The sequence below is a fragment of the Nannospalax galili genome, unplaced genomic scaffold (assembly GCF_000622305.1).
Source record: "Nannospalax galili isolate Female #2095 unplaced genomic scaffold, S.galili_v1.0 scaffold369, whole genome shotgun sequence".
In the NCBI taxonomy this organism is placed as follows: domain Eukaryota; kingdom Metazoa; phylum Chordata; class Mammalia; order Rodentia; family Spalacidae; genus Nannospalax; species Nannospalax galili.
This window is the reverse complement of record NW_008360318.1, coordinates 2,365,772-2,378,737: the sequence shown is the minus strand read 5'-3', so window position 1 is coordinate 2,378,737 and position 12,966 is coordinate 2,365,772. Positions and strand designations below refer to the sequence as shown.

Sequence of the window (12,966 nt, the reverse complement as noted above, 5' to 3'; positions counted from 1 at the left end):
TGGAAGCTCATACTACAGGCCCAGGCCACAACCTGGCTCTTAGACTCTCCCTTGGACTAACCCACTTCATCTTCATTCCTACTGCTACCTTGATGCTGCTCTTGATAAGTTAACAACAGTCTCCATGCTTCTGCACCCAGGTGCTGGTTCCCATACGCAGCTCATGTGACTCATGGCAATATGGTACATTGCTGACCCTGCTCTTTCTTGGAATACTTTCCCCCAATGATTCAGCACACTGACTGTGCGAACTTTTCCTGAGGAGACACAAATGTCTGCTCACCCCAGAGATCGCACCAGTGACAAACCAAATTCCACCCGAGTCTAGCTTGGTGAACCAATGAGTTCATTAGATTTTCTTTCAGGGGGGTGTCGGGGGATGGTTCCTCATAGGAGTTTGGGGTAGAGGTTTGTTACAGGAGCATGGATGAGTATTTACTTATGGAAGTATAGGTGAGGGTTTATTTACTGGAGTGTGGGTAAGGGTTTACTTATGGGAGTATGGGTGAAGGTTTATTCACCAGAGTATGGGTGAAGATTTACTTGCTATAGTGTGAGTGAGGAGTAACTTACAGGAGCACAAGCAACCCTCAAACCACTGCATCACTAAAAAGTCTCTTCCCATATGGATGATGATTTCTTCAGAACCACATAGATGAAGTCTCTGTTCAGTCAGTGTTCCTCCGGTATATGCTGGTACTTCCACCGACCACAAGCAACTGGGGCAGAATCATATACACCAGAGTGAGGACTGTAAGAGGGAGTATCTGGAATCTCTAGTGAGGGTCTAGTGACCCTCCTGCCTCCTTCTTCCTGGAGGAAAGGTTAATAGGCTTGACCTTGTTGAGGGTGTCTTGTGAGTAATCACAGCTGCTCTGATTAAGATGGTGATCATGTTATGTTTGGGTGTCCATGTTCCACAATGGCTCATCTCCCTGGGCTTTCTTTTCCTCACGAGCTGCTCCTTCTCAGTTCATCTTTCTGTTCAATTTATAGCTGAATTTCATTTAAATGTTACCTGGCATTTCCCATCTCTACTATGCTGCTTTTTTTTTTTTAAAGAAAATGATTACTTTTCAATGTACTAAATAATAACTTACTTATTTTAATGTTTATGGTACTCGCTAGAATGCAAAGTAGAGAATTCTCTGTTATGTTCATTTCTACATACCTAGTAGCCATAACATTGTGGGCACCCAATAAGTATTTGTTGAGTGCACAGATACAGGAATGTAGAACGTGTGATCCGCTCCTGTGAATCAGCTCCCTTGGTTCACCCAGTGAGCATGTAGTCTTTAGGTGTGGCACCGAAAATGTCAAATGCAGAGTAATACCCAAAGTGTCCATTTTTTAAAGTAGAGTTAGAGATGTGGAGAATAACTTCTCACCCTAAGGCTGAATGTGTTCAAATAATCAACACTTTATTGAAAAGCAGAGGGTTAGGCTTTCTTAATCCTTTGATGCTCTGAGGAAGAAAAAAACAATCATGAGATTGCTGTGGGTTGAGAGCACGCCTCCTCATCACCAACTGGAAATGATACATATCTTTCACTGTAATAAAATAGCATCTGGGAACTGGAGAGATGGCTCATCAGTTAAGAGCACTGGCTGCTCTTGCAGAGGACCCGGGTTGGGTTCCCAACACTCACATGGAGGCTAACAACTATCTGCACCTCCAGTTCCAGGGGATCTGATGCCCTCTTCTGACCTCCATAGGATTGTATGACAGGGGTTCACTTAGATACATGCAGATAATACACTCATACACATAAAATTAAAATTAAAAATAAAATACTTAAAAATTAAAAAGAATCTGCCGTGCATGGGGCCTCATAAGTAAATGTCCAAAAATTAGTTATTGATTCAATGAATTAGTGAATGAGTGCTGTGAAGAAGTAAGCAAGAAACAAAATCAGAGTAAAGGTTTATCTATAGGAGAGCCAATGGAGGGTTACAACCAAGAATTTTGAATGCATACACATAAAACAAAAATAATAAATAAAATAAAAAGAACTTTAAAAGAATTTTGAATGAATGTAATGTCTTCAGTCTACTAGTATTTGAAGTAGATTTAACTGGAGTTTATTATTGAGAAGGTCCATCTGACATCTGGAAGATGATGGCACGGAGTATAGAAATGGGTTGGATATCATCACCTTGTAAATGAAAATTTTTTTCAGGGCCCAACTTCAGAAGCTGTTGTGTGCTATCTTGTCACATGGTGCATAATTAGAAGCATGTTAAAATTAGCCTAGCATTTCAGAAATGGAACTAAGAGATGTTTAGACTTGAACCAGAGAGTGAATTTGGTCAGGTTACCTGTGGCAGTTTCCTCATTATGAAATAGGGGCACTGATGTCTGTTCTATGCATAGACTTTTGGGGGTTTGTTTACGATATAAGAGGGATAGTATATATGTGTGATACTGAATTATATGAAGGGTTATAGTACAAATGATTGTAATATAAAGGATTGTAGTACAACATAATAGTGATAAAATGGGATGGGTGTTTTCCAAGTTACTCCTCATAGTGAACACATAACAACTTCCTAATAATGACTTGGTAATGCACAAACAATGCTTGATTCTTTTTCCCATGCAGTTTGACAACACTGGGACATTTCAAGTGATTCCAGTTCCTCCAGATGGGGACTATGAACCACTAGAGAGACTTCGACATTGCACACTTTGCTATGGTAAGATCAGTGAGGAGGGTTTATATGCTGAAAGCTTAAATGCCTTCTGGGTGAGTTTTTGAATTGGGCTTTAGGCAGAGATTTCTATTTTGATGGTAGGTTATATTTTCAATTTTCAAATTTTGGAAAATGTCATATGTTGGGATTCCAATCTTTAATGTTTAGAGAGTCTACATAGACTGTGATAATTGGTTTAGAAAATTACCCAATGGATGGAGCCTTTCCTGGGGACAATTTGTAGTTTGTATTGAAAGCCTCTAGTATATTGAAACTGTTTTCAAATAAGTTTGGATATAATTGTGACGTTGGGTGAACATGTTGTTTACATCTGATTTCAGCATAGACCCCAACATTATTTGCTAGTGACCACAAAAACACTGGGACATTGACAGACCCTCATTAATTTAAATGATGTGAAATTGAAGAAATATTGATCAGATGATCAATTGTTGGTAATTGGTCACTGAATCACTGGAAGTTCTCAGTGTTGTGCCAACACTGACCCACTGAAGCATCTCTTGGTGTGTTTTCAGATAAGTGTTTTCCAAATACCTGTGCTGAAGAGACTTTCCTACCTGAAAATTCATACATGGATGTAGCATTCATTGTAGACAATTCCCGAAATATAGCAAGTGATGACTTCAGGGCCATGCAAGCCTTGATGAGCTCAGCGATTGACAACTTCAACATTGCTTCCAACCCTTCAACCTCTTACTCTGGTGATAGGGTTGCCTTGTTGAGCTATTCGCCTTGGGATGCTTCCAGGAGAAAGAAGAATACAGTAAAGACAGAGTTTGAGTTTACAACTTATGACAACCAAGCCGTCATGAAAAACCACATTCACACTTCCCTCCAACAGCTAAATGGAGAAGCCACCATTGGTCTTGCCCTACAGTGGGCTGTGGAGAGTCTGTTCCCAGGAACCCCCAACTTAAGAAAATACAAAATCATCTTTGTGGTTTTAGCTGGAGAAAATCATGAGAGAAAGGAATTTGTGAAGAAGATGGCTTTGAGGGCCAAATGTCAAGGCTATGTCATATTTGTGATTTCTCTGGGCCCCACACAGAAGGATGACATGGAGGAGTTAGCTAGCTACCCACTCGATCACCATCTGATACAGCTTGGAAGAATACATAAACCAGATTTGAATTATATTGTGAAGTTTCTAAAGCCGTTTGTATATTCAGTCAGAAGTAAGTCATTTGGTTATTTTCCTTTGTTTTAATGAACTAGGATTTGGTAGTAGTATCAATAACCTAACATTAACATTTTATGTGTACAATGAATCCAAATATATATTGATAATGATAGGGGGCATGAGTGGGACATATCCTGATTATATCTTGCTTATACCTGGGCCACAAAATGGCAAGTCCATTCTATGCTAGAGTATCTCTTGTCAAATTCTGCAGGGAAGAAATCATCGAGTGACTAGATGTCTCCTGAGTTGTATTTGTTCAGCCTGAAGAAGTCCTAACAGCTCTTAGAAAGTGTCTAGTTTGAGCATTTAAATGATGTACCTGGTTTATTTTCCAACTTTGGTAGGCGGTGGAGAGCTGTGTGAGAATGGCTGGTGAGAGACACAGTTATGTTCCATAGGGACTCTAATTACCTAAAAGCAGGTTCCAGTGCAGCAGGGCTAGGGTGGAGCCTGAGATCCTGCATTCCAGGTGCCTGAATGATGCTAGTGCTGTGGTTCACGGATCACAGTTTAAGCATCATGGCTCTTGTCCAGTGAGCTGCAATGCATTGTCATTGGATAGGTGCCTGCCCACAAATTGACCTGCAAGAAGGTAAGTTCAGAAATTCAGAGTAAACTCCTATAATCCTTTAAAGGAATTTGACATTGACTGCTGGAGCATACGAGTGGGGAATCAGTGGACTCTGCCTCACTGGAAACAATGTAGAGCAGAGGTATCAGGCTGCCAAGGTTTAGAAATCATGCCTTGTACTCTACCACAAATAGTGTAAGAAAACACTTCCCAAGAGAAATAGTTCTTGGTATGTGTATGTGATTTTGCCTCCAGGGGATAGTTAGAAATGTCTAGGACATTTTTCTGGTTCGCACAACTTTGCAGTAACACTAGCATCAGTTCACATGCTGGACCTCCCAAAACCCAGTCCCCAAATATCAGTAGATTGTGGTTGAGAAGCCCTTTGTATTAATCCACCTAATACAGAATTAAATACCCAAAGCAATGAAATTGTAAAGCGCAAAGGTTTATTTTGGCTCATGCTTGTGGAGGTGATAGTTGAAGGTTAGGTAGCCCCCGTGCATTAGGTCTCTGGCACATCCTTCATGGCAGGGGTGTGTGAGAGAGCATATCTTCTGTCGCAAGGCAGGAAGCAAGAGAGAGAGAGGAAGGGAAGGGAGTCCCATGGTCTCTTTCAAGGGCACACTGCAGTGACCTAAGGACTTTCCATTAGGTCCTACCTCCCAAAGAGTCCCAGTATCTCCCAATAGCCCCACCCTGAGGACCAAGCCTTTAACACATAAACCTCTGGGGAACATTCATCCAAACTATAGTACCATCCTCTGGAGGATCCCACAAAGTGGAGCTGAGTCTCTTCTTTCTGAGACCACTGGGTTTAGAGCTTTGTTCTGCACCCTACAGTTCTGTTTCCCTGATACTAAAGAGAGTTTCCAGTACCACTGCAGGTAGAGTATCCTGAAGGGTTCACTCTACATAGCAAGGAGGCCTCTGCTTCTCTCCTGTGACTCATATTCTATTGGAGAATCCTTTACCTGCCATCTTGGGAATGCCAGATTATTTCCTTTAAACCTAACAAGTTCTCAATTGCATGCCCTAAAGATAAATTTAAAATGCTTCCAAGGGGCTGAAGAGATGGCTCAGTGGTTAAGAGCACTGACTACTCTTGCAGAGGATCTGGGTCTGGTTCCCAGCACCCACATGGCAGCTAACAACCATCTGTACCTACAGTTCCAGAGGATCTCATGTCCTCTTATGGCTTCCATAGGCATTGTATGCATGTAGTGCACCTAGGTGTATGTAGGCAAAACATACACATAAAATCAATAAAAAATAACGCTTCCAAATATATTTTGATATCATCCCTTCCGTTGGATTAGTTTTTTATTTTATAGTAATTAAAAATTCTTTTGAATGTACACTACCATGTGCCACTCTGGTGTGTGCACACAAAGGAAATGTGTGTGAAGCAAATGGCTATGCACTCCTAAAACAATGTCACTTTTAGAATAGACTCTTTTGCCGGGTGTGGTGGTACACACCTTTAATCCCAGCACTTGGGAGGCAGAGGCAGGCAGACCTCTGTGAGCCTGATCTACATAGTGAGCTCCAGGACAGCTGGGGCTACAGGGAGACCTTGACTCAAAAAGACCGAAAAAAAAAAAAAAAAAAGAATAGACTCTTTCAAGAGTCAAAAACTCAAAAGTCCAGAATTTGTACTTCTTGATTCTGAGGCTGGGAGAGCCATCTTTCCCCCAAGTATTGTCTTTTGTGCCATTAAGATGGATAATGATGCAATGATTTTTAAAAGACTAAAAACAACTCAGAGCTCGTTCTACTGAGCTGGGAAGTGGTTTTATAATCAAGTAAAGATGACTTACTTTTGACTCCCACCTGAGCAGTGTTGTTAAACACTCATAATCCCTTGCTTTCCCTGCACCTCTTGGTTGGGAGTTAGATGCCTGCTCTCCTGTCTTCGTTACTGCTGTGATTTTTTTCCCCAGAGTGCTGCCTGCCCCACCCCATCGTAAACATGCTTTTCCCACATGCACAGAAGTGACAGCTGTGCGAGGATCCCTGCTTTACCAACAGCCACTGTCAGATGCAACTCGTCAGAGACATTGTCTTATTTTAGACAAATAGAAAAAGAAAAAAAAAGGCTCAAGCTAGAATCAGAGACATGAGATTATTGCAAAGTTGTAGACCTCTGAGATATTTTCATGAACTCTTGACTCTTTAATCATCAGAGGCCTTTTTTTCATTGAAAAACTTTTTGTAAATGAGAGGAAAAATTGTAGAGCAATGTTCTACAGCTTATAGAACTGTCTGAGGAAAACCATAAAGAAATGCATTATTTAGATCAGTAAGGTAAAATCCTTTCTGTGACTCCTTTCCTTGTAGGAAATCAGTGTTCATTGCTGCAGAAGCAAAGAAATAACATCATGTAATAAAACATCATCTTTTCTATGTTTGATCTAATAGTTTAAATCCAAGAGAAAAAGCTGTAGAGAACCAGAACAGATTGTCTCTCCAATTATATTAGCTTCGGCATATGGAACACGTGTCCCTCAATTATAATTAACACCTACATGAACAACTCGAACTTTTTTTTTTCTTGATCCTAGTAATTCTTTGGCTGCTAAAACACTCTGAAGTTCAAGTTGTGAGTGTAATTTCTAGCTGTCAGTATTTTCTATTTTCACCGCAGCCAAACTCTGTTGAACTGTGTTACTAATACTTATTGCTTTGAGAGGATTCCTGTTGGGACTCTCTTTGCTGAGAAAACCCAATTTCTAGTTTTGAAATCAAACTATAACTTTGTTCTCTCCATAGTTGGATTCAATCAGTACCCACCACCGATGCTGGAGAACGCCTGCAGCCTCATCAATTTAGAAGGGGAGGATGAGCTGATCCTGGGTCTCCAGTGAGTTGGAGAGCTGTTAAATTTACAAGCGATTGTTAATTGACTGATGGATATATAACTGGCTGATGGCAGTTATTAGGCTAAGGAAGCTAACAAGGTCTCTGGGGTAGAGGCTCTTCCTGGATCCCATTTTCTGCAACCACCAGTCACATATCAAGCGTGCTTTCCAGTCTGATGTTTTTATAACATCCTGAGCTTCATTACCATCTCACCTTTAACACTGTGGTTTCCTTGGGAGTGTCTGATAAATTTTACCCCAGAACAGAACTCACAGCTTATCCTCAACTTCATTGTCCAGGTCCTCCCCATCCTGAGGCTCCTAGCTGCACTGGTCTGTTGTGCACGTTGTGTGAACCTGCCTGGTGTCTGGTCAGCTGCCCGGGATTCTACTCCCTCTGGTGAAATCCTACTCATCTTTCATGGTCCCGACTGAAGTCTCCTTTTTGTAGCTGACATTTAACCCCCCTTCCCCATCAAAATCCACAATCCTAGCTGGATATGGTGTGACATGCCTATAATTCCAGCGCTCAGGAGGCTGAAGTAAAAGAATCGTGTGTTTAAGGTCTGGGCTACACAGCAAGACCTTATCTTTAAAAAAAAAAAAAACAGTCCCTTTTTTGTACCTATGCTAAGGCACTGATGAGAGTTTATCACAACGTCATGTCTCACTAAGTCTAGGTGAGCACCAGAGTTATTGTTTCAACCCCAAAGCAGTGCATAAATGGCCTCATAATGTAATTGCACATGCAAATAATTTGCCTTTATAGTGAATCCTAAATAAAAACATGCAGGTAATTGGATGACTCTTGCCCTTCTAATACCGTGGGGAGTAGTCCCTTTTGGTTCCTTTTAGCTGGTATTTCCCTGAGCTTGGATCACTGACTGCAGCTGATTTGGCCTCATAGTTTTGCCCTCCTCTTAGATTACAGTTAAGCAAAGGAACTTCTCAGACCAGATACGACTCTTACATACATCCAGAAGCAACCAGAACCCATGCAGGCACATAGTTCTCTAAAGCCACAGTCCATTTATTTGTAGTTTAGCAGGGGAATATCCTGCAGCTAACCCCTTCGAAAGACAGCACAGCACTCTTGTCAAGCATAGCAGCTTCCCTTGAATAATTCACAGTCTTTTAAAGGAAAACCAATTCTTACAGAGCTGTGAAGAAAATATTTTGTTACTTAAACACGTACTAGCTGTAAATACCATATGCTTTTAATTCTTATGCAGCTATTAAATCAAACAAGTTTATACATCAAATCCAAACAAACTCAATAAGACAAAAAAAATGAGTCAACACTAATTTCATACGATGATTGATTTTATTTTTCCAAAACTAAACTTCTGAAAACCAAAAAATATAAACATGTGATGGCACTCCACAGATGCTTTTGTGTTCAGCTGACCTCCCTTGTAGCATAATATCTTGATTTTCCACAAGTATTCACCTGCACAACACAAAACCATCATCCATACAGTGAACCATCATCCATACAGTGTGTCCTGTTTGTGTTTGGCTCTTGGGTGCTGTGAACATATTATTTTGCGTTCATTTTTAACAGTTTTATGCACTTGACTGTCTTGTGCATGTATCTGTTTTCCCTCCCAACAGTTACAGTGATACTTCTGGATACTAAACACAATCACAAATAATGAATTAAAATGCAGTGATCAAGAATAAGCATGTGTTGAATTTGTTTTCTGTTATTGTCTAAATAAAAACAGAATTCTCAAATTATCACGTGCTTTTTTGAATTGTTTTCTGTTTATTCTTTGAAATTTTCATCCATGTACACAACACATCTTGATCATATCTACTCCCACTCCCTCCCTCTAATTCCCCACAGCTCTCCCTAACACATCTGTTTCTAATCATGACCTCTTTTCTTTTTTATAACCCACTAAGTCCGATTAGTGGTGCCCATATACAATGGGTCATCCACTGGGGCCTAGGCAACCTATCAGTGGTCACCCTCCCCCAAAAGTGACTCTTTCACCCTGCAACCATCAACTTCTAATGGCTCCTTGGCTAGGGGTGGGGCCTTGATAGTCCCTCCATACTTTACAGAGAATTCTTTTTTAAAGTTAAATTTTTGTGAATTTCATGCAATATCTTTTGATCATATTTAGACCCTTTCCCCTATCTGCACCCTCTATAGCCCCCCGGCTAGATTTCATTTATGCCACCATATATATTAAGGCCTATTGAGCCAAGTTTGTGTCCCTAAATACCCTTTGAAATATCCAGTGTCCATCCACTGGAGCCTGTTTAACCTATCTAGTCTCACACCAAAAAACCAATTCTCCCTCTCCCAGTAGTCATCGATTGCCAGTAGACCCTCAGCTAAGGTTGGGGCTTCTTACCTTCTTCCCCACATCTGTGCTGAGATTTTGTCTGGCTTGAGCTTGTCTGATTGTGCGAGCTGTTACCGTTGCTGTGAGTTCATATATGAGTAACTTCCCAGCTGTCTGAAAACTCTTTTCCTGTGGTCATCAGCCACCTCTGGCTCTTACAGATTTTCTTCCCCTCTCTTCTACAATGGTCCCCGAGCCTTGGGTGGCAGAGTTTTGATACAGGTGTCCTATTCAGGGGTAAGTTCTTTGCAGTTTCTTATTCTCTGCACTTTGACCAGCTGTGACTTTCTAGGTTAATCACCATCTGTTGCATGAGGAAGCTTTGATGGTGAGAGTTGAGAGACGCATTAATATTCCTTTCGTCCTCTGTTTCACCATGTTCCCTGAGCCTTAGGTGTAGAGGTTGCATTGTAGGTGTGTCACTTAGGGGAGGACACCTCACAGACACTTAGTCTCTGCATTTGACCAGTTGTGAAACTTTATAATAGTCTCCATCTATTGCAAAGAGAAGTTTCTTTGATGAGTGCTGAGAGGTACACTTGTCCGTAAATATAAGCATACATATTTAGCAAATGTTTGAAATCTGATAAATCTCCTCTTCATTGCCCTTTGAGCTCAGGATTGCTTTGGCTATCCAGGATCATTTGTGATTCCATATTAATTTTAGAATGTTTTTTTCCTATTTCTGTAGAGAATGCCACAGGAATAGATTTTGATTGGGATTGCATTGAACCTATTAAGTTGCTGTTGGTAGGATGACCATTTTCACAAAATTAATTCTACCAATCCGTGAGCATGGGAGTTCTTTCCATCTCCTTGTGTCTTCCTCACATGCCTTCTTCAAAGATTTAAAGTTTTCATTTAATTAGTCTTTGGTTAGATTTATTCCTAGATATTTTATTTTTTAAGGCTATTGTGAATGGGAGTGTTTCCATGAACTCTTTCTCTGATTGCTTGTTATTTGTATATAGAAAGGCTAGTGTAAATTGATTTTGTATCCTGCCACTTTGCTTGAAGTATTGGATCATTTCTAGCAGTTTTCTGGTGTAAGTTTTGGGATTTCTTATGTAAAATATATCACGTGCAAATAGGGATTATCTGGCCTCTTCTTTTCTAATTGATATCCATTAATTTCCTTCTCTTATCTTATTGTTCTAGCTAGGGTTTCAAGCGCTATATTGAAAAGGAGTGGGAATACTACACAGCATTGTCTATTTCCTGATTTTAGGGAAATGCTTCAAATTTTTCTTGATGCTGGCTGTGGTTTGTTATATATAGCCTTAGTAGCTATGGAGTTCCCTGCAGACCAATTCCTTCTAGGACTTTTTTTTTTTTTTTTAATCATGAATGCATGTTGGATTTTGTCAAAGGCTTTTTCTGGGTCTATTGAGATGATCATGTGATTTTTGTCTTCAAGTCCATTTATATGATTCGTTATGCTTATTGACTAATGCATATTGAGCTAGTCTTGTATTTCTGGAATAAAACCACTTCGATCATGGTGGGTGATCTCTTGGAGCTGGAGTTACAGACTGTTGTTAACTGCTATGTGGGTGCTGCTAACTGAGCCCCGGTCCTCTGCAAGAGCAGCCAGTGTTCTTAACTGCTGAGCCATCCCTCCAGCTCCTCAGTATTCTATCTTTGCTCTGTACCTTTAGTGTTTTCACTATGATACATTGTGGAGATTTCTGTTCTGGTCCTGTCTAATTGGTGGTCTGTGTGCTTTTTGTATCAGTATAGGTATGTCTTTCTTTAATTTGGGGAAGTTTTCTTCTATAATCTTGTTGAAGATCTGATCAATGCCATTGACCTGAGATTCTTCTCCTTCCTATATGACTATAATGTGTAAGTTTGGTTTTTTCATGTGTTCCATACTTCCTTCATATTCAATTCCCGTGTTTTTAATTTTTTTCATAGTCTTTGCTGGAGTGGTGCAGTTCTTCAACTTTGTTGTCCAGTTTTGATATTCTGTTTTCCATTTCATTTTTCTGCTTGTGAGACTTTCTCCTGACATTTCAAATTAGCTTATTAAGTTTTTCAATTTCATCTTCATTTTAGTCTTCAATATTTCTGTATCTTTCATGAATTCACTTTTCAAATTCTGAATTGTCTTTGTCACTTCATTCAGCTGCATATTTGTATTTTCTTGAACTTCATTCAAGGGTTTATCCTTGTCGTCTTTGAGTTGTTTGTTCCCTAAAATCCTTGAATTCTTTGATCATGCTTATGATTGTTCATTTAAGTTCTGTGTCCTGGGGTTCCTCTGGGTACTTCTTGTTATAGAACACTTCTATAGGACTGGTGGGATTTGGTATGAATATAATATCTTGGTTTTTCATATTATTTATGTTCTTGCATTGTGACCTGGGCATATGGACTTCTCTTGGTTGTGTGTCTGATATGAAATCCTAACCCGTCCTTGTTGGGTTGAAGTTTGGTTCTGTTTTTACTGTAGCTTGGTTGTTTTCTCATCAGGTTTGAGTAGTTAGTTGGTCTGTGCTTCAGGTTCTCACTTTCGATTTTTTTTTTATGGGAAAGGTGGAATGGTTCCAAGCAGGCTAGTCATGAGCTCTCCAGCAGTGTGAATGAGCCTAGTCCCAAAGCAGGAGGATGGCAACTAAGTGGGTGGGTTCTGATTAGCAAGGCAGGGTAGACGTGAATCCTGGAGCAGCACAAAACAGGGCTGGTCCCAAAGCAGAGTGATGGCAACTGAGTTGACTGAGAGAATTCTTAAACTATCAATACTGTAAACACTGACACCATTTCAAGAAGCACTGATACTGATGGGAATCTTTTCTACAAACTTAACCTCTCTTAGAGCAGAGCTTTGTAAGTTGAATGAGTATTTTCTATGGTAGGTGTTATAAGTCTGAGATATAAGGTTTGTTTCAGTTACTGATAATTGAGTTCCTTGTTATTTATTGACAACTCTATGCAAATCAAACCTGGCTAATTCCAAGATAATTCTTCACAGACTAAACATGAGAAAAGGAAGGATAAATGGAGACAAATTATTCATTTGAAATTAATTTAGAATTTTTTTTTTGGTTTTAAAGATTCACTTAGTTTTATTTTATGTATGTGAATGTTTTGCTGGTGTGTATGAAAATATACCACATACATGCCTGGTGCCCACTAAGAACAGAAGAGGGTGTTTGATCCCCTGGAACTGGAGTTACAAACTGTTGTCAGTGGTCACGTGGGTGCTGGGAACTGAACCTGGGTCCTCTGCAAGAGCAGCAAGTGCTCTTAACTGCTGAGTCATCTCTCCAGTCTCCA

At 40.1% G+C, this 12,966-nt stretch overlaps 1 protein-coding gene across 1 annotated transcript in view; it reads left to right on the top strand.

Moving 5' to 3' along the window:
• Col6a5 (collagen type VI alpha 5 chain) overlaps nucleotides 1-12,966 on the top strand; it is a gene marked incomplete at its 5' end in the record, with an annotated part of 116,700 nt that overhangs the window by 62,628 nt on the left and 41,106 nt on the right. Inside the window, 3 exons of the mRNA XM_008825117.3 lie at nucleotides 2,604-2,697; nucleotides 3,231-3,890; nucleotides 7,242-7,332. Coding sequence (XP_008823339.2) covers nucleotides 2,604-2,697; nucleotides 3,231-3,890; nucleotides 7,242-7,332 — 845 coding nt within the window. The remainder of the gene's footprint in view (nucleotides 1-2,603; nucleotides 2,698-3,230; nucleotides 3,891-7,241; nucleotides 7,333-12,966) is intronic.